The sequence below is a fragment of the Candoia aspera genome, chromosome 2 (assembly GCF_035149785.1).
Source record: "Candoia aspera isolate rCanAsp1 chromosome 2, rCanAsp1.hap2, whole genome shotgun sequence".
NCBI lineage: Eukaryota > Metazoa > Chordata > Lepidosauria > Squamata > Boidae > Candoia > Candoia aspera.
This window is the reverse complement of record NC_086154.1, coordinates 63,651,448-63,672,723: the sequence shown is the minus strand read 5'-3', so window position 1 is coordinate 63,672,723 and position 21,276 is coordinate 63,651,448. Positions and strand designations below refer to the sequence as shown.

The 21,276-nt window shown below is 46.1% G+C and overlaps 1 protein-coding gene across 4 annotated transcripts in view; it reads right to left on the bottom strand.

Moving 5' to 3' along the window:
- The window catches only part of UBA7 (ubiquitin like modifier activating enzyme 7), a 56,248-nt gene that overhangs the window by 15,016 nt on the left and 19,956 nt on the right, over window positions 1-21,276 (bottom strand). For all 4 annotated transcript variants that reach the window (XM_063292017.1, XM_063292018.1, XM_063292016.1 and 1 more), the window contains exons 11-20: window positions 18,636-18,737; window positions 18,289-18,369; window positions 16,062-16,217; window positions 15,682-15,847; window positions 13,616-13,812; window positions 12,930-12,994; window positions 12,441-12,621; window positions 4,971-5,045; window positions 4,173-4,353; window positions 3,826-3,935 (exon numbers count right to left, since the gene is read on the bottom strand). In XM_063292017.1, coding sequence (XP_063148087.1) covers window positions 3,826-3,935; window positions 4,173-4,353; window positions 4,971-5,045; window positions 12,441-12,621; window positions 12,930-12,994; window positions 13,616-13,812; window positions 15,682-15,847; window positions 16,062-16,217; window positions 18,289-18,369; window positions 18,636-18,737 — 1,314 coding nt within the window. The remainder of the gene's footprint in view (window positions 1-3,825; window positions 3,936-4,172; window positions 4,354-4,970; window positions 5,046-12,440; window positions 12,622-12,929; window positions 12,995-13,615; window positions 13,813-15,681; window positions 15,848-16,061; window positions 16,218-18,288; window positions 18,370-18,635; window positions 18,738-21,276) is intronic.

The following is a 21,276-nucleotide window of genomic DNA, read 5'->3' as shown; positions in this document are numbered from 1 at the left end:
TATGAAACACACTCTGGGCAGCTCACAATAATATTACAAACGAAAGAAACAATGAAACCAAAAGCCTGGCACTTTAACCAACAATATCCAATCCATCAGACAATGCAGTCCCCAGGCCCCAACCTCACCCTATGCCAATGCCTGGGGGAAAAGCCAGGCCTTTACTGCTTTCCAAAAGGCTAAAAGGGTGGGACCCTGTTGGATCCCAGGAGAGGTGCTCCACAGAGCAGAGGCTGCTATGGAGAAGGCATGCTTCCTAGGTCTCACTAGATGGCAGCATTTAAGGGAAGGGAGTGTGCCCACCCAATCTGACCTGGTGGAGTGGGCAGATACCCTCAGGGAGAGGCAGTCCAACAAATAACCTGGCTCTCTGCCATGTAGGTCTTTAAAAGTGATAACCAGCAGTTTGACTTGCACTCAGAGAGAAACTGGGAGCCAGTGCTACTTGTACAACAGCAATGTGATATGAGCAAATCAAAGTACACCCAACACTGCGTACACCGCTGCATTCTGGACTAGTTGTAACTTCTGGGTGGTCTTCAAGGGTAGCCCCACGTACAGCACATTGCAGTAGTCCAACCAGGGAGCCCTAATATGCAGTGTCACTCATTTCAAGCATCCTGGCACTTCCAAAGTCTGAACACAGTCAAGGTCCAAATTTACAACGATGTCCATGAAGCTGTTTCTTGGAACTGCATGTCTGTCTTTGAATGGATGTTCTTATGCGATTAAATTGCAGAGACAACCCCTTCCCTGATTCCAGGGAAGGATACTGGGGGGACCTTGACTATTTGAAATATCTTCAACCCCACTCCAGCTAAGGAAATGACAGGGGCTTTTCAAGCAAAACTACAATAGGGACAAAAGTCTAAATTCCATGTATTCATGGGACTCAACTCAGATTGAATCTTCTGCACCTTAATTTGGACCACTACAACATGCTCTATGTGGGGATGCCTTTGGAGACAACTCTGAAGATGGAGCTGATGCAAAATGCAACTAGACTGCCAGTGACATAACTCCACTAACACAGAGTACCAACTCTAAAGTCACTGTATTAATTGCCAGTAGGCTTCGAGGCTCAATTCAGGACACTGGGAATGATATTTTAAAAAAAACTCTTTAGGGTGCAGCATGAGAATACATCAGGAAACACCTTGTCAAAATGTATCTGCCTTTCTAGGAAAGTCATCTGGCCCTATCTGTTGAGAACCCCCCACCCCCATCCCTACAAGAAGTACATGGCTGTGAACCAGATTACACACTTTCGTCATAGTACCTTTCATTCTTTGGAAGACCCTCCCTCCGTTCAGACCTTGTTCGGTTAACATTCCGTAAACAAGTCAAATCTGTGCTACTGAGCCTTTGGCCCCAGTTGGTTTGAATGAGGGCATCCATAACAAGAACCCTGGTTAGAGGATTTGTATTGTTACGTTTTATGTTTTCTTTTATGTTGTACAAGTAGTGCACCCACAGTCCTTCAAGACTGAGGTGGGTTATAAATAATGTTAAATACTTGTCTACAATTTTAAACCATTTATGTAATAGTACGAATGACAAAGTTGACCTTAGCCCTTAGGTACTTAACCTGAATTGCATGATGTTTTGTGTTTTCAAACAATGACATTCCTCCCTTCTAGAAACCTAAGACAGTATCTAAATCCTAAACATCAACCCAGTTACAGTACAACTCAACTCAAAACTCCAGAGACATTAGCCTCCAAAACATGGAAAGGTCAAAGCAACTAAACCTGACTGGTAAATGAAATTTCTATTAGAAGCATTTGACAGCAACTTTCAACTGAAATGGCAATATATGGAAAATATTCCACCTTAACTAAAATCTGGACCCCAATCCTGGCAGCTGATGACATATTTGGATATAATCCCCACAAGATTCCTACATTACAACTGCATTTCTGCAGACAAATACTCACTGTATGCAAAAAGTTTGGCTCACAGCAGCTGTGGGCCTGTTCCAATCCTGCTCTGCACACATGGGATGTCATTCAATAACAATGTTCTCTCCTGCTAAATAAAACAGACTTCCTACTGCAAGTTGTGAGCTAGCTGAAGGCGGCCATAACTCAGTGCTGAAGCGTATTCTTTGTACACAGAAGGTCAGCTCTCCATTCATTACCCAGTTTAACTTTCCTTTTAAGACTCCCTGATAGCAAGGGTGAGCAAAACCCTTGGCATGAACCCACCATTTTCCTTAAACGTTCTACATCCTTATCATTCCACATCCAAGCACATCTCCATTCTCCACTCTCCCTCTTTCATTCTCATCTGCTCACCCCAGATAAGAATGAATTTAGACAGATGACCCTTCTGACTTTATTTTGCCTTAATTTTATGCATGGCTCAGAATTAAGTCTCACTGTGATCAAGGAAGCTTACTTCTAAAGAAGTATGCCCAGGACTGTAGCCTCATCAACTCAACTCAATAACTCAAAAGAGCAGATTATCCAGATATGGTTTCGTTCTGATATAAAAACAAAGAATTGTTCTATGTGGTGTGCCTGAGTCTTGAGGTCACATACTCCTACCTTCCTCTTTTGTGTGATTGCACCACAAATTTAATGTGTAACTTAGCAGTCAAACGGCATCATTATTTCCTCTTTTTTCTCCTTGAGAATTTTCTTCTGGAAAGAAAGGCACTGGTGTTTCCTTAGAGTTCATCTAAAACTTCCCTACACATTTAACTTTTTAATGTAACTAATTAAGGAAATCATTATGTACATGGGAAGTTACTTGTTTATTTATTTAGCTATCAAATTTCTCTGCCACCCATCTCATACATGACGACTCTGTGCAGCTTACAGACCATAAAATAACAATAAAAACAATACAATATAAAATCGATATAAATATAAATATACATAAATATAGAAGTACAAAAGTACAGAGTGTAAAATTCAAAATGGTAATGGGCCTTAATAAAATCTTATCCTTGGTGTGGTTATGGAGCCAGCCACCCCCATGAACAGCTATCCCCTCTCCTGTCCCCAGCAAGGTGGCACAACCAGGTCTTCACCCCCTTCTGGAAGGCCGGGAGAGTGGGGGCCTGTCTTACCTCTGGGTGTAAGATGTTCCAAAGGGCGGGTGCCACGACAGAGAAGGCCCTCCTCCTGGACCCTGCCAATTGGCAATCCCTCATGGACAGGGTCCATAGCTTGCCTTCTCTGCCTAACTGTGTGGGATGGGTCAATGTAGCGGGGGTGAGGCGGTCCCTCAGGTAACTTGGCCTCAAGTTATGATGTTAAATTGACTTAAATTCAGTCATATCCAGCTTTTGCTCTGTTTCTGCCACTTATATGCCCTGGACCCATCCACTTTGGGGAATATGGGACCCAGCACACCATTCAAGTCCAAATGCTTCCTTCAGCCTAAAAGAAGTTGCTCAGCCCACTTCAGGCTATCCAAAGAGTTGTTGGCAAAGGTGAGATTCAAATCCAGAAGCAACCTGATTTGTAGCTCAGTCTTTGAGCCACTATACTAAATCTTGTGTACGTGATACAATGGAAGTGTTCTTTGTAACTCAGCATTTGAACTCTGAATATTAAAAAAATCATGTGGCTCTTGTCTGTACTTGCCCTTTAGAAATTCCAGGGCAATGGGAAAATCGGTTCATGAGTCATCTCAGGAAAGTGCATTAGCTCTAAACTGAAATTGCCTGGTCCAGGACTAAGAACTATTGACAGAACTGCCGGAGAGGAGGTCACAGTTGGAAAAGTGGATTCATATAGCTCACTCCCTGTCTGCCAGGAAGGTCTACGCAGAAGGAAATGCAAAGCAAGATGCAATAAACAAGGATATTCATACCTTGTCAAAGTGAAGGGGCTCCATATGAGCAGAGAAGAGGGCACTGTTTTTTTCAAGCTCTTGCCTTAGCTTTCCCAATTCTTGCTTCAGCTCTACCAGCATTGTCTGATCTAAAAGACACATTTGGAGCAGCTCAAGTAAGATCATTTGTGTGGTATGGGATGAACAAAACATTATCTGCTTGTTTAAAGCTTTTTGTATCACCCTTACAATTCAATGACATCGGATAACCCCCACCCACATCTTTGATAAGACCAGCAGAAGGATCTTTAGGATCTAACTTAAGCAATTTAGACAGTTTAGCTATTTGATTATCACTGATCTCATCAATTTCTTACTAAGGGCACCTGGTAGTGCAGGAATCTCTTCATCAGTAACAGGGATATGCACCCCCTGACTTGGGTGGAAGGGTGGGAGATGCAAATCAAGGAGGACCTGGAAGGTGGTAGCTTCATCCTCATGAACATGCAGCCTATGTGTCTGAGCGAAAAGGCGACTGGCAATCACAATGAAGGTCTTGTGGGTAGTCTGTAAAAAACCAAAGACAGCTTTAGCAGGGTCAGCACCAAATACATCCCTTTTCCCTATACAACTCTAAGTTCTTGTTCCTCATGATCAGTAACTGGATACACTGGGGGACCCTCCAAAATTACAAACTCCTTATCATCCCAGCTAAACAAAACCTCCCCTCTTATACAATCAATACATCACAACTCCTTATGCAGCTTTCTACTATCACTGCACGAAACAGTGGATTCAGGGACTGCCTACCAGATATGTTCAGTGAATTCTGAACCCTCCCTTGAAACATCCAAGGCAGGTTTGAAATGAACTAATCTCTCTCCTGCTGATTAGACACTTTGGGATTCATACTGCTTTCCCAGCTATTTACTGTGAGTGGTTTGCCACCTGTTGTAGGAAATAACAACAAAATCAAACGATTTCCATTCATTGAATGTGCATGTGTGTGTGTGTTCAAGGGAATGAATGTGTACATTTACTTTTGTCCCTTTGTTTAACATTAAGATACAAATGGTCAACCCAGCTGAGGAAATGTCAAGACCTTTCCCTGATGATGCGTACTGAGAAGGCCAAGTCTGTTCTCTTCTAGAATTGCTAGTTCCCAAGCTGAGCAACCCACTCACATTATTGTAGTCAAAATGGAGTTGCTGGGGGCATCGCTTGGATCGTGACCAGAAAGGAAGTCCAGAGCTTGTCTCCTGGGGACAAAGGCAGATGGGGTCAGTCATGAAGCCACATGGGGTGGGGGAGAGAAGTTCAAGGAAGGAAGCGCCACTGACCAAAGGCTGGAACAGAGCCAGGCAAGTTCTGCAGCCTGAAGGGAAGAGATTCAGCCAAGGAAGAGAGAATAAGTGAAGGGCTAAGAAACAGCAGATGTGGCTGGAAGGAACTATCTATATCATCCATATCCGTATCCATCTTACTTGTATATATTTTAGTTCCTCCAAAACATTCAGGGCCTCCTTCCCACAACACTATTACAGCCCATTACCAGCAAAAATCATTTTCAAACCTTATAGCATGCTGATTAACAATATATGCTATATGTAAGGGCCAAGAAGAACGATTATAGAAAAGGAAGATGTAATTGCTTTACCAACTAAAAGATGTATGTATATAACCATGGCAGTATTACTGTCAGTAACACAACATACCCAGTGAGGAAAAACAGGGAAGGGACCACTGTCATGATCACCGTTGCGATGCTTGTGACATCGCAACGGCTCGCATGACAATGCAGGGAAATGGGTCCTTGGCGGATTAAGGGAAAAGGCAACTAGGTAACAAAAGAGAGCAACAGGTGCTGGCAACAAAGTATCAACTCTAGCCAGCGGCACGGAAGAGAAAGATACAAGGTTGCAAAGAAAGCAATTGACAAGACCAGACCAAGAGGCGCGCCCGAGCTGTCAATGAGATTACGAACCTGATCGCCTGGCAATGAACCATCACCGGCCAGGGAAGCAATCGAGAAAACGCCCGGAGCACAGGAGGGGCTCCACGACCCCTCACCTACCGACGACGGAACCGGCGGGGCTCGGGGCGCACCCGGAGTAAGGAGGGGTGGAGCGCTGACCGGCGCGGGCTATTTAAATCCCGTTCCGGCGCGCTCCACTCACTCTCAGCTTTCTTAAAGGGCACGCATACTGTTACTCAAATAAAACCAGAACCTAAACCTACGCTAGCGTCTGTGTTTTTACTGGGTAGCAGGCAGAGCCTAACATAAAGCTGAGAGTCACCAAACCAAATTCGCCAAGCTCCACCGGACGAAAATTTTCCGCGGAAGAGATCCACTGGCGATAACGGAACCGGGGACGGCCATGGAGTCAGCACTTCGCACCAGAGGCGTGAAGGATGGCCCGCAGGAGGCAGAGATGAGCCGACAGCTGCTGGAGGCGGCACACCCGAGATGGGACACGGGCACCCTCCCTGCCCACACCGCACCCCAGTTCCAGACCTGGAGCTCCAGCCCAGATGGGAGAGCCCCGACGGAAGACGAAGTTGGGGGCCAACAACTCCTCACATGGGCCAGCAGAGCAGGACCCCAGACGGGAACACCCTACTCCACCTGGAGGCTCCACTACCCCCAAATGCCCGAGCAGGAAGGCACAAGACTACAGACCGGACAGCATCTGGCAGCACCGACGCCCTCGAGTTCAAGGTCCTCGCAGGCAAAATCCCGGAATGGTCTGAGGCCACCTTGATCGACATGTTCAAGGGTGGCCTCAACCGGGAGGTGCTACAATGGGCACTCTACAGGGACGACCCAGCCTCCCTTCACGGGTGGATTTGCCTAGCCAGAAAAGCGGAGCACGCTCGGTGCATGTTCCTGCTCACGACCGCAAATGACAAAATCCCTCCCAGCACAAGAGGACCAGTCCCACAGTCGGGCCCGACCTGGGACGTAGACCAACAACGGAGGCTTGCCCGCGGGCAATGTACCAGGTGTGGGAAGACGGGCCACCGAGCGGCGGACTGTTTCAAAGACAGGACAACGGATCGCCTGCCCAGACCAACACCGAAGACACCACACAAGCCATCCAACCCCCCAGACGTCTGACAGGAGCGCTAGCAATCCCGGACGAGGAAGCGGACACCTACCTCGCAGGGTACGCGATTGACGCCCAAGAACAGCCAGCGGAAAACGCCCCCCACCTGCTCTAAGCAGCGCCGCTGGGCAGGTGGTAAAGAAGGGGCACAACAACCCCAGGGTGAGTGACGATTGCTCCATCCTGGCAGGGACAATTAAACTCTCTTATGGCCCTAGAGCCATTACGGTCGAGGCTCTGGTGGATTCTGGGTGCTCCAGAAATCTGATTCACCCGGACATTGTCGCCGCCCTAAAACTGCCCTGTTCCCCCCTCCCTAAACCGCTGGCATTCCAACAACTCGACGGCTCTACAGCGGGGGGGGGGGGGGAACTGGCCACCCAGGGGACCAGAAAGGTCACCCTGACAATGGGCACCCACAAGGAATCCATAGACTTTGTGGTAACCCAGGTAGGGAAACCCATAGTAGTGCTGGGGATCCCCTGGCTAGCACGCCACAACCCACACATAGATTGGAGGACACGCTCCATCACGTTCAAAGACGGGGTCTACCAGGCACCGACGCCGGACAAATCATCTGCTCTGACGGTGGGGAGGGCAGAGGTCGTCGACTAAACCCACGAACCACCCCCAGAAGGACTGCCGGAGCAATACGTGGACTTTGCAGATGTCTTCGGAGAAGAGGAGGCGGACCAATTACCCCCCCACCGCAAGACGGACTGCACAATTGAACTGCTCCCATACGTCCCATTACCCAAGCCCAAGTTCTACCCCATGACCCAGAGAGAATTAGCGGCGCTGCGGGAATTCTTGGACAAAAACCTCTCCAGGGGCTTCATAGAACCAGCGAACTCGCCGGTTGGAGCACCCGTCCTATTTCATGAAAAGAAGGACGGCACCCTGAGACTATGCACCGATTACCGCGGATTAAATTCCATTTCCCTATCCAACAAATACCCCCTACCCCTCGTAAAGGACATGCTGGCACACTTGTCAAAGGGAAGGGTGTTTTCCAAACTCGACCTCCATGAGGCGTATTACAGAATCCGCATCAGGGAGGGGGATGAGTGGAAAATGGTGTTCAACTGCCCCTTGGGCTCCTTCCAATATAAGGTACTGCCTTTCGGTCTGGCGGGGCCCCCGGGGGTCTTCATGCAACTCATCAATGAGGTACTGCACGAACATCTGTTCAAGGGCGTATTAGTATACCTGGATGATGTCCTCATCTACACGAGGACGCAGAGGGAACACGAGAGGTTAGTGAGGCAAGTCCTCACTAAACTCCGGAAAGCTAAACTTTACGCCAAGCTGTCCAAGTGCGAGTTCCACAAGTTGCGCTTGGACTACTTAGGCTACAGAATCTCTGACAAGGGCATAGAGATGGACCCAGCGAAGGTTCAGGCAGTTTTGAGCTGGGAGCGCCCACACACCAGGCGCCAGCTTCAAAGCTTCCTTGGGTTCGCAAACCTCTATAGGTCCTTCGCGAGGGGGTTCGCGGAAATTGCCCTGCCCTTAACTGATTTACTGAAAACCAAAGGCGTCGGGGAGACGTGCAAGGTAAAAAACCCAGGAGCCGCGCTTAATTCGACTCCCGCCTGTCAAACCGCATTTGACAGGCTAAAAGCACTGTTCACAGCGGAGCCAATTCTAGCTCACCCGGACCCCGAACGGCCTTTTGTGGTGCAGGTGGACGCCTCTGACTTCTCAATAGGCGCCATCCTGCTGCAAAAGGATTCCGCTGGAATCTTGAAGCCATGCGCCTATCTCTCCAGAAAATTTTCAGAGACAGAGAGGCGCTGGCACGTGTGGGAAAAGGAAGACTTTGCAGTTAAAGCAGCGCTGGAAGCTTGGCGCCACCTGTTGGAAGGGGCAACCTGCCCGTTTGAGGTCTGGACAGACCACCGCAACCTCAAGGTGCTCCGCACGCCCCGACGCCTCAGCCCCAAACAAATCCGCTGGGCTCAGTTCTTCAGCCGGTTCAACTTCCAGCTGAAGTTCATCCCAGGGAAAAAGAATTTCCTGGCAGACGCACTCTCCCGACTGCCACAGGATGCAGAGCCTATCTCTGACATCGTGGGGACGGTGCTCTCTGATTCCCAGCTGGGTCTGGCGGCGGTCACCCGGGGGCGCACTCGGGGACAGCCTGGCCCCCCCTCACGAGCAACCCTGGCGCAACCCGCCCCTAGACGCAGGCAACCGCAAATGCCAGGTGGGTTACGGTCCGATTTTGCAACGGCGTTAAAATCAGACCCCTGGCTCCTCGCCAACCCCAATAAGGTCACCATGGACCAGGACCTCACGTGGGCAGAGGGAAGGTTATACGTACCCGACTCTCAACAGGCGATCCTCAACAGATCGCACAACAGCAAACAGGCTGGTCACTTTGGGTTCTTGAAAACCCTACATCTAACTTGGAGGCAGTTTTGGTGGCCCTCGCTGAGGAAGGATGTCAAGCAGTATGTGGCGTCCTGCCCAGTGTGCGCAATGGCCAAGCGGCCGGCTGGCAAACCCCAGGGGCTGCTGCAACCCGTGGCTGAACCCTCCCACCCGTGGGATGAAATCTCAATGGATTTCATTGTGGACTTATCGCCTAGCCAAAAGAAAACGGTCATATGGGTAGTAAAAGACTACTTCTCAAAACAAGCCCACTTCATCCCCTGTGCCTCGATCCCGTCAGCACAACAGCTGGCGAAACTGTTCCTAGTCCACGTGTACCGCCTACATGGCTGCCCCTCCCGCTTGGTGACCGATAGGGGCACACAATTTACCTCGAGGTTCTGGCGGGCTTTTTTAAAACTGATAGGTACCCAGCAAGCCCTGTCAACCTCCTGGCATCCCCAGACGGATGGATCTATGGAGATCCTTAATGCCACACTGGAACAATTCCTCCGCTCCTATATCAATTACCACCAGGACGATTGGGTGGACTTACTCCTGTTTGCAGAGGTCGCATACAATAACGCGATACATCAAAGCACGGGACAAACCCCCTTTGGGGTGGTGTCGGGTCGGGAGTTTGTCCCCATCCCTGAGTTACCCCAACCCCCGTCCCCAGCAGTAGCCGCCTGTGAGTGGGGTACGAAACTTGCAGATTCCTGGCCGATCATCAAAGACGCGCTTAAAGAGGCACAAACCACCTACAAAATACAAGCAGACAAACACCGGCACCAACAACCAACGTTTCGGGTGGGGGACATGGTCTACCTATCCACCAGATTCATAAAATCACCGCAACCGTCCAAAAAACTGGAATGGCCCAAGTCATTCCAGGTGACACAGATCGTGAACCCAGTCACGGAGCGCTTGGACCTGCCCCATAATTTAAAGAGACTGCACCCGGTGTTCCACTGCAACTTACTCAAGCCAGCAAGTGACCCCTCCCGGTGGCACCCACGCATGCCCCCCCCCCCACCAGTGATGATAGACGGGCAGCAACACTTGGAAGTAAAGGAGGTACTTGACTCCCGCAAGCTACGGGGCTCCCTCCAATACTTAATCAAATGGAAACACTTCCCGCACCCTGAGTGGGTTGCTGCCCGCGACATCTAGGCTCCAGACCTGATCCACACCTTCCATACCGCCTATCCCTCCAAACCCGCGGCTTAACCTTCTCAAAGGGGGGCAGCATGTCATGATCACCGTTGCGATGCTTGTGACATCGCAACGGCTCGCATGACAATGCAGGGAAATGGGTCCCTGGCGGATTAAGGGAAAAGGCAGGTGCTGGCAACAAAGTATCAACTCTAGCCGGAGGCACGGAAGAGAGAGATACAAGGTTGCAAAGAAAGCAATTGACAAGACCAGACCAAGAGGTGCGCCCGAGCTGTCAATGAGATTACGAACCTGATCGCCCGGCAATGAACCATCACGGGCCAGGGAAGCAATCGAGGAAACGCCCGGAGCACAGGAGGGGCTCCACGACCCCTCACCTACCGACGACGGAACCGGCGGGGCTCGGGGCGCACCCGGAGTAAGGAGGGGTGGAGCGCTGACCGGCGCGGGCTATTTAAATCCCGTTCCAGCGCGCTCCACTCACTCTCAGCTTTCTTAAAGGGCACGCATACTGTTACTCAAATAAATCCAGAACCTAAGCCTACGCTAGCGTCTGTGTTTTTACTGGGTAGCAGGCAGAGCCTGACAACCACAGCCTGAAGTGCAGTGGAACCTGAGACCACAGTGTTATCAAAAAGCTGTAGGGCGAATGAATGAAATGGAGCCCTAGCTAACCTTACCTTCCTTGAATCATTTCATGAAAAGCCATGAAAATGCATATTATAATACATCGCTACAGTAATGCTTCAGTGGCATTTTCAACCCTGAATGGAACACAGAGTTATCAAAGGAGCCACTTTTAAGTTAAGCATCTGGGTTTCCACAAAAATGTACAGTAATTCCATCTGATTCTCTCTTTTTGATTTTCCTCGCAGCCAAGCCAAGAAAATCACTTTCTGTGTTTTAGGTATTAGTATAACTAAAGGGGAAAAAAAATTAGTAAAAGTTCTTTTCATGGAGCATGTGCTTTCTTGTAATGCTGAAAAATGCTTCATTTTGTTTTCTGGTTATATGTAACACCACCTGCAAAATTACATAGCCACCACTGTATGGAGGTGGATGTAAAAGTTTATGTGTTTGCTACAAACAGGGCAGATAGTTTCTAATCTTCCCAGCAGGTGCCAGATACTGTGGACTAGGAAATATGGCAAGAGGGCTTTCCCTACCACTGGAACAAGTTGCATGGAAAGGGAATGGCTACCCTGAGTTTTGCTGCTCCACAATAACAGGAAGAGAGCCAGGTGCAGGCCCCCTATAGAAACTGTTCTAGGTTTGACTTCTCAGCCTGAGCATCTGGATTCTGCACTCTCTCTCTCTCTGTGTACATATTTCATTCAATCATGTCTGATTCTCAGAGACTGCCTGGACAAGTCCCTGCAGTTTTCTTGGTAAAGTTTTTTGGAAGTGGTTTGCCCTTGCCTGCTTCCTAGGGCTGAAAGGGAGTGACTGGCCCAAGGTCACCCACCCAAGGTTCGTGCCCTAGAACGGTTTCTAGCCCAGGCCCTTAACCACTACACCAAACTGGTCCTCTGCTTTGAATATACAACTTTGGACTCTTGTTTACCATTTCCCAGTTGATTCAGATCCTATTAGGCCCTTGCTTTCCAGACGTTTGCTGCCAGGCTGAAAAACTAAAAACTAAAAATTTATTTTCAGAACCTTCAGCTAGGGTGTGTGAGACGTTTTACAACCATGGGATTCTACCCAAAGCAGCAGCAAGAGCGAGGGTTAGTGGAGCTAAGTCTGAACAAGCAATGTCTCCAGGATGAGACCAGTACTTTCTGGATTAAATTATGAGTTTTAATAAGTTGGAAGCTGCTGCAAGAGAAGTGCGCACTCCATCCAAAGATGGGCAGGGGAATGACCCTCCCTTGATCTTAATATATCACACTGAGCCATTGCCCACTTCATTTGCTGCACTGTGATGGGCAAGAAGCTAGGAAATAGTTGAGGTCAAGAGGATATGCACATGTTAAGCCTCTGGTCATGTCTCACGTGTTCACGTGGAAAGTTGTACAGCAACTGCAGGATGTCCCGATGGAAAAGATGCTCCCAGAGTCTCCGGGCCCAGGCCACACAGTCTTGCCAGCAGCCGGGCTTTTCCTGAAGGCTCGTTTTCACTAGATTCAGAATCTTCAAAGCTTCCATGCCTTCAGTCTCAAGGGAGGTGGAGTCCCTGGAGTTAAAAGTACATTTTGCCATTGGACTAAAGAAAGAAACCTGCTGTTTTATTTCTTAAGTATAAGAAAACTGCACCAATTTTGTGGCTGAAATTTCCACAGGCCTCTCCAAACAATCTGATCTCCTTGTTTAAACATTCCCTCTAAGAACAAACTGTTGTTTAGTGATAGATACAAGTAACTTCCCCTGCTAGTGGAATAAAGCCTCCACTTGATTTCCAACACTCCCTATTTATGACTCTCTCACACATGCACAATGTTTACCTGGAATTCCATCTTTGTCATGTTCTAGACCTTCACTCACCTCAGAAATTTATTGGTGACCTCTGCTCTGTTTTTGAAAAGATCCTCAAATTGATTTCGGGCCCACTGCAAAAGACAGAGGTGAGGGGGATCTGGGGATCTATTCTGCTCTTAGCAAACACATTTAAGCCTGTGCATTGACTCAGAAGCAACAGCAGTTACAATCCGCGAGGTACGCTCCCAAATAGCAAGTAGTGGATAGCAGCCTCTGAGTATCTTGTCTGCAACTGTTCTTCAGGCTAACTGCGCCAATATGTACCGTAGTCCCCTAAAGCCAGGCATTTACTCCTCTGATCACCAGACGCTGGATATAAAGCGCTCCCCAATCAAGTGCCCAGACAGAACCTTCCTCCATGGGGGGTGGAAGGGGAAGAGAGTAGGAGCCTGAAAAGGCCTCAGGGCCCTGAAATCAGGAAAGGCCTGCTCTTGCTGCTTCTGAGAACAGGGAAAAAACAGCTGAAGATCTGCTCAAGGTGAAAGATTTTGGCCTAGCTTATGGGTGAAACAGCTGGACCCTATCTCCTGTCATCACACCACTAACAACCACCCTGGTTCTTGCACAGCTGCCTGGAAAGAGTAGATGAAGCCAACAGGAGGGGAGGAGGCCCTCTGGAGCAGAAGCTGCAGAGTTGATGAGAGGCAGAAGAAAGAGTAGCATGGGCTATGGGAGAAAGGCAGTCTCTGTACCTGAATGGTGTGCTGGATGGTGCTGGGAAAATGGCGCAGGGTGCAAAGAGGGAACTCTCTGCTTTCCCAGTCCTGACCTTGTTCATAGGTCTTTGTCAGATAAGGCACAAAGACCAGGACATGTCCCTTGATGCCATGTGTCCCAGAATCGAGCAGAGGCTTGAGGTAGTGCATGCATCTTTCGCCCACATAATTTCCTGCAGGGGAAGGAAAGGGAGGAAGCCTAAGATGTTGCGCAACTCTTTGGGTGATTCTACTTTCATAGCTGCTCTCTAGGGATCTACCTCTTAGAAGAGAAAGAGGGCAAGAAAAACAAGGACAGCCATTTGTGGCTTGCTGAAGCCACTTTCCTTTGAAAGACTGAGGAATGGAAGGTTCAACGCAAAAAAAGGTAACATCCTCCCACAAGAGCTGATTGCCTCATGTCCTCCTTCATTCTCCAAAGGAGAGACCTGGTAGAAAAGCAAGTCAAGGCAAGGCAAAGTCCAACTGGACAGAGGCAGTATATAAATTTCATAAACAAACAAACATTCCCTAGTAGGGCCATGTTTTGAATATTCCAAATCATGGTATGAATGCTGGATAAATTTTATTTATTGATTGATTGATTTCATTGATTGATTGATTGATTTCTATAGCTGCCCATCTCAGCAAGTGACTCTGGGCGGCTTACAACAATAAAACTATAAAACAATTAAAACAATTACAATTAAAACAGTTAAAATATAAAATAAATACAAAATAAATATACATGGCTGCCAAGTGAGCAATGCATGGATGTTAATACAGCCAAGAGGCGGGACCATCCACACGCTCGAGGCCCCAGGCCTGGGCACATAACCAGGTCTTCACGGCCTTACGAAAGGCCAACAGGGTCGGGGACATCCTAATTTCTGGAGGCAGGATGTTCCAGAGGGGAGGCGCTACGGAAGAGAAGGCACGCCTTCTAGTTCCTGCCAACTAACACTCCCTGGCTGATGGGACCCGCAGCATTCCCAACCTACTAGATCGAATTGGACGGGCAGAAACAACTGGGAGAAGGCGGTCCCTTAGGTAACCTGGCCCCAAGCCATGAAGGGCTTTAAAGGTAACAACCAGCACCTGGAAGCACACCGGTAACCAATGCAGCCCACGTAGCAGTGGTGTTACGTGTCGAGTACCCGACACCATTTACTATCCGTGCAGCTGCATTCTGCACCAGTTGAAGCTTCCGAATGCTCTTCAAGGGCAGCCCCATGTAGAGCGAATTATGCAAATTCAAGTTGATTATTTAGGTGCCATCAATTCAGCCTTGACTCCTAATGCCCGCACAGAGAAATGCTCACCAATCTGTCTCCAGTAACAACCTATAGTTCTTCCAAGGACTTTGCAATAATATATTTGATCCTGTCCATCCACCTTATGCATTGTTTTTCCTTCCTTCTTCCAAGTTTAGTAGGGTGTGTGTGTGTGTGTGTGTGTGGTTTAGTCCATCATCAACTCCCATCACACGCCCAAAGTATTTGAGTTTCTGCTTGTGGGTCATTGCCTCAAGGGTATAGTCAATCTTTCTTTGCTCCAGGACTAATTTATCGATTTTTTCTTGCAGTTCATGGTACTTTTTGTAATAGTCTCCAAATCTATCATTCTATCTTCTTTCTCTCAATGTTTCTGTATATGTAACTTTGATAGCCATACATTCTTACAGGAAAGACTGCTGCTTTAACTATGCTGACCTTTGTGTAATAGGAATAACCCTTATACTTCATGTTCTTGTCCAGATTTACCTTTCCCTTCAAATAAAGAGAACTCATGCAAAAAATATCACTTAGCACAGTTATTTTTAAGCACGACATACTTGTATATAATAAGTCTGTATATACACACAAGCATTTTCCAAGCTGGTACCTTTCAGATGTATTGGGGTTACAACTCCCAAATTTCCCAGCCAGTACAGTATGGTCATTGGGGATGCTGGGTAGCATTAGAGAGCTGTCTTCCCATTTCATCCAGAAGCGACTATGTTATGGAAGACTGGAACACTTTATACTGGGAGACTCATACCCGTTACAAATGAAGGCACTCACGGGCTTGAAAGCTATCCAGGGCACTGACTACACCATCCAAGCTCAGGAAGAAGTCATCCCCATAGAAGTATTCTGTGTCAGGCCCAACCTGATTCTGCTGAGCTGCCACATTGATATTGGGATTCATAAGTCTTATGGCAGTTGCAGCCACTTCTGACTTCTGCTTCTATAGAAACAGAGGAAATGTGATTAGATCTAGGATTAAAACTGGTCATTGACCAAAGTACAACAATGGAAGTCAAGCCAGAAAACAGACTTTCTTCTTTTACATTAAAAATCAGTTTGCTAGCATTCTGAGCTGCAGCAAAACTCAGAATTTGTAAAGTTACCACTCTTACTACTCCCCAACTCTTTCCCACTATCTTGCCTGCATGACTTACAGATACATCTTGGGGTCGAAATAGGAACTGCCTGTTGAGGTTGGACTTTTCAATGATGTCCATGTCTGTCACAGTGATCTTCCCACCCTCGCCAGCAGCCAAGCCAAGCATTGCAAAATTCTTCAAAAGCTCACAGCCAATCGCACCTGCTCCTACCTAAAGAAGTTGTACATAAATGAAACTGGTTGAGCCCCATGGCATTTTGGAACCATATCAGAAACTGGAGGGAAGCTCCTCAAATTATATATGGTTGGTTCTGATCAACACCTATCCTGTATACCTTTCCTCCCCTGCATAATATTAGCCTGATCCTCATGCAGTTTCAGCATAGTGTGCATGGCAATTACAAAGCCTGGACAAAAGTATTCACATTAGAAAAGAGCTTTAAAAGTCTCAAAACTTTCTGAATGCAATTCTGGGAGAAGGATAGAAATGACAAACTGAATAATCTCCCTTTTTGAAAATTGAACTCCTGACCACATTTTATATTACAGATGTCAATTAGCCAAAAAATGTAAAAAGAAAGAGAAATATATGATTTTAGTATGTTTCCATTATAGCTGGTACACTAGACTAAATCTTAATTTTGCCATGGAATATGCACAGCAAAGAAACTCCACAAACTCTTGAGATCTGTATGACAACTAATCAAATGTGTGAAACATATGAAGAACTATGCAAGGGCCTTCAAACAAGAAAAAGGAGTAAAACCAGGATGCAACGTCAACCCAACCCTCTTTTATCTTATAAATCAACTATCCACCAACTGTTTCTGAAATGGTTGTGAAGTCCAGGATTACCAGAATATGACTCAACAGCACAAAGCCTGTTATATAGTGGTGATCTCACTATGCTCTCACTTCGACAACAGAGACTCAAGCAAAAGTTTGAACCAAAAGAAAGATTTTGCAGAATGTAAATGTATCTGGCGAGGTGGAGGTGGAGGAACCAAATTCCGCTGGATTTAAGCAGCATGTCAATGACAACACATACATTTATTTCACAGGTATAAATTATATATAGCCTAATAATGATTGTGTCATTGACTTTAGAAAAAGAGGTACTGAGAATGTTGATCTAATTAGAATTTATGCACCAATCAGATATAATGAGTGTTTTTATTTCTGCAAACAATAGTGTATATATTATAAAACGCATTTGGTGAATTAGGAACTCTTAGTTAATTTTAAATCTATGTTTACGCATAACCAGCCTGCATGATATACTCTTAGGTCAATATATGAGTGACACAGAAAGAAACAAAAGTTGGAGAAGTTTTGCCCTCCTCACAAGAGCTTTTTATGGCACTGCCAATGCAGTTTAAGATTTGCCGAAGATGTAACAAAATGCTTGATTAAATAGGTCTTTAAGTCTGAACCTGCAGGATGATTGCAGTCTTGGTTCCTGCCCAACTATTTTTCAAAAATACTCTCATGGAGACTAGAAATTTGATCAATGTCAATCACTCCCAGGCTTGCTTGCTTCCTTCCTGTTCTAAGATATTTGGGGATCCATGCTGTATTTCCCATAAATCTTTGCATTCAGATCTGCAAAAAGTGACACGCCACACTGAATTACCATTGCTATCATAATTTTGCCCCATTATCCAGTGGGAGTGGTTTCAACATCTGGAGCCTTCCTTTGATAATCAACTCTGTTAATTAGGATAAAATCCTTTCCGATATCTATAGCAGCAGTTCTGCCAGCAAATGATAAGTTTACCAAAAACAAACAACCCCACCCCACCCCGAACTCAACAAAAAAACAGTAACAGCTGCGGGAAGGATCTAAGCCAGTTACTTATCATAGGAAAATACTAATTCTTCCTTTGGTGCCACCCCTCAGGCTAAAACTGTCAATGCTCCCTCTGCTGTGAAAAACTGGAAGAAAAGGCACTACAGTTTATCCCTTCTCTTTACAACAGCCGCTGGGTGAATATGCAGTTTCCTGGCCTGCATGGGAAATAAACTGATCAAAAAAAGTTTTATTTTGTTTTTGTTATTGGAACCACAAAGGTCAGTTGGAAGAGCTGTAGATGTATCATCTCAACAACCCCAGAAGATAAATGAGAGCTGGGGAGACCACAGACAACACATTGCACTGACGATAAGAACTTAGTACACAGCACAATTTTCCCAAACCAAATATACACATTATAATGAAGCTAGTTAGTGTGTGGTAAGAATGTTGTTTCATGTGGTCTACAGAAGTAGCCTGCCTTACTCACCAGGAAATACTTCTGCTTCCCAAGCTGTTTTTGGAAGTCGGCCCCAAAGACAGCAACTTGCCCATCGTAGCGACCACCACACTGTCAGAGATGGAGATGGCAAGCATTAGAACACTAAGAGGAACATTCCAAACAGGAGGCAAAATGAAACTGATGCAGTTCCTCATGGGTAGGCATGGGCCTGTTCTCAGAAAGTCAGAGCTGGCTGTCTTTATGGAATTCAGTGTCAGGGAAGAGAGAGATGAAAACATTTTTCTGACTAGTGGAAACCCTTCTAAACAGAGTTGAGACGGATCAGACCTGAGTGATTTGGAGAAAAATGTAAACTACAGAATGTAACAACTCACTGGGGCACAGTTTTCCTCTGTCAGCTGCTCCTCTTCAGGCAGGCATTCATAGGCATCAAAGTACAGCCACTGATCCAAAGGGGTGAACTTCCCAGAGACAGCCTGCAAGCAAAACAATATAGAAGCTTTGCTCAAGCTAAAGATTATAATTAACATTTTGGAAGTTAGAGTCCAATACATCTGGAGTGCTTGTACCTTAAGCTGCAAAGCAGGCCAAATTTCAGTAGGTGATGTTTTTGCTTATTTCATCTTATTATCAAGAAAAGCCACATCTTGTTGGTGTTTGGTCTTCTACCCAACTGTTAAAAGGCACAAAAGCCCATCAGGGAATGGGAAGAGTTGTACTTCTTCACTATTCTAGTTACTTCTCACTGGCACGAATCTTGTTGAGCACTACCTCATCCAGGAACTTGGCAGAGTGGCTCATCTATGCAGCAATGGCCAGAAAACAAATTAGCCTAGGAAAACAAAATCAAATGCTTCCAGCTGATACCCAACCCAAGGTAGTCTGAGCTCTTGTGCTTTGGAGTCATCCTATGTGAAGTTAATTTCTTTAGTGATTCAAATAAACTTTAACCCAGCCTTCTGCATCTGTCACTTGCAATGAATCAGATAGGGTGGCCAGTCATGGTGCTTCACACAGGATGGTCTAAATTAAGAGAGCCTTCTGCCATAAAGTCTTGTCAGTCCAAATCTAGCTAAAGAAGGCAAAACTGCAAAGGCCTTGGCGTTGTCCCTGAATAACACATGCACACTGCTGCCTATCATACTTTTCTCTTCCTCACAAAGTATGAAACCAAGCTGTGCGGCCAACTGAAAATGTACTTCTCACACATAGGAGAGAGTGCACAGAAAAGACGATTAGGCACAGGATAACAGAGCCTAAACAGAAGAGGGTCATGGCTCTTTTACTCTGCAAAAAACAGCTCTATATTTGCAAGCTTGTCCAGTGTAAGACAAGGAACAGCCTTGAAGTTGCTCATCAATCACCTGGCTATAACCTTTCAACTATAGTGAGATATATTACAGTTTTGCTTAAAATATTGTGCTGATTAGCTTTAATGATAAATTAGCATACACAATATGATGCAGATCCGCATTTTTTTCCCCTAGAGATGCATTTCCTCTTTTGGGGTGATATTTAAGTGGCCATTTTCTTAGCAGTGGTCTCTGGAGGAAGAGGCTCTCCTCTTTTCTCTTGCCTCCTTCTGACTGATGGAACTGAGAGAAACAGATGAGCTGAAAGAAAGCTCAGCTTCCCCAAATAGTAATTTCCTTTAAAATGATTGAAAAGCATAAACTGCCATCTGGTGGACATTTTATAAGTTATTAGCAGAACATACTTTCATCCGGTAAGATTTTGTAATATTGTATATTCTAATCCGTTCCAACTAGGACAGAAAACCCTTCTCTGCTTGATAGGTGGACAACACTGGAGTTAAAGCAAAAACCATGCTAGTGTGAGTAACAGAAATTAGCATTATATATTCTTGAATTGTCATCTTTCCTAACAATAGTCTGGAACAGGGTTTCTCAGCCTGGGCCCCTTTAAGATGTGTGGACCACGTATCTTGAAGTGGCCCAGGTCGAGAAACCCCGGTCTGGACAGTCTATGAGTGGTATACTCCTTCCCCAGTTGAGTCCTCAGACTGGAAAGACACAGCTGTTATCTAAGGTCATGCCCTCATGCTAGAGGTTCCATGAGTTCACCACCCCAGATGAATGAGGAGGAAGAACAAAACAAAGACACACCACAAGCTGATGGTGAAGGGAATATCATGCTGCCTGGCTTCTCCACAAAACTATGGTTAAGCATTGTGGGAGAAGCAACCTGAACATTAAAAGATCTTTCCAGACTGCAAGCAGTCAAACTTGCTTAATCATGCATCTATTCAAAAAAACAATTAGTGGGCACCCTTCACTGGCAAACCCAGTACAAAGCCAGTTCACGGCAGCCAGCAACCTGAATTTCAGTACTGGGCCCAAGGCAAGTGGGGCAGCTGCAATTCTCAATGGGAAGCCCAAGCTGACTCCTCCAGGTACAACTACAAAATGATGAGCAAAGCCATTGCAATGGATGGAGAACTTCTTCTCATGCAGCTTCATTTCTTATCGTTTCTTAGAAGAATTCATAGTTATTCCTAGTATTGTATACTGCTCTCATGCATTCAAAGCACTTTGTGTACTTTATTTAATTGTAATCCTTGCAACAACTTTGTAAGATAAGCCAATGTTATGTTTCTCTCCATCTTTGCAGTTGAGTATTGAGGTTGAGAGAGTGGCTTGCCTGGGGCATATACTGAATTCACAGTAGAGATGAAATCTGAACTACAGACTTCCTGATTTATAGCTTTTTTTTAAGCTACTACTTTATACCAGATATCCCTAGCATTACTATTAATTGTTGCATGTATAACCTGCTTTGACCTCCTCCAGGAGCTCAAGGCAGGATATCTAATACCCCCCTCTCATTTTATCCTTGCAACAGTTTTATGAAGTTTACCATAATGAGAGAGGGTGAATTTATAATTGATGAGAACTTGAACTGGGATTACCAAATTCGGGTTTTTAATCACTGGACCACTGGCTCTTTGTTCAAAGGCAGGTCTTAGCAGAGTTTCCTTAATGTTTAATGAAATGT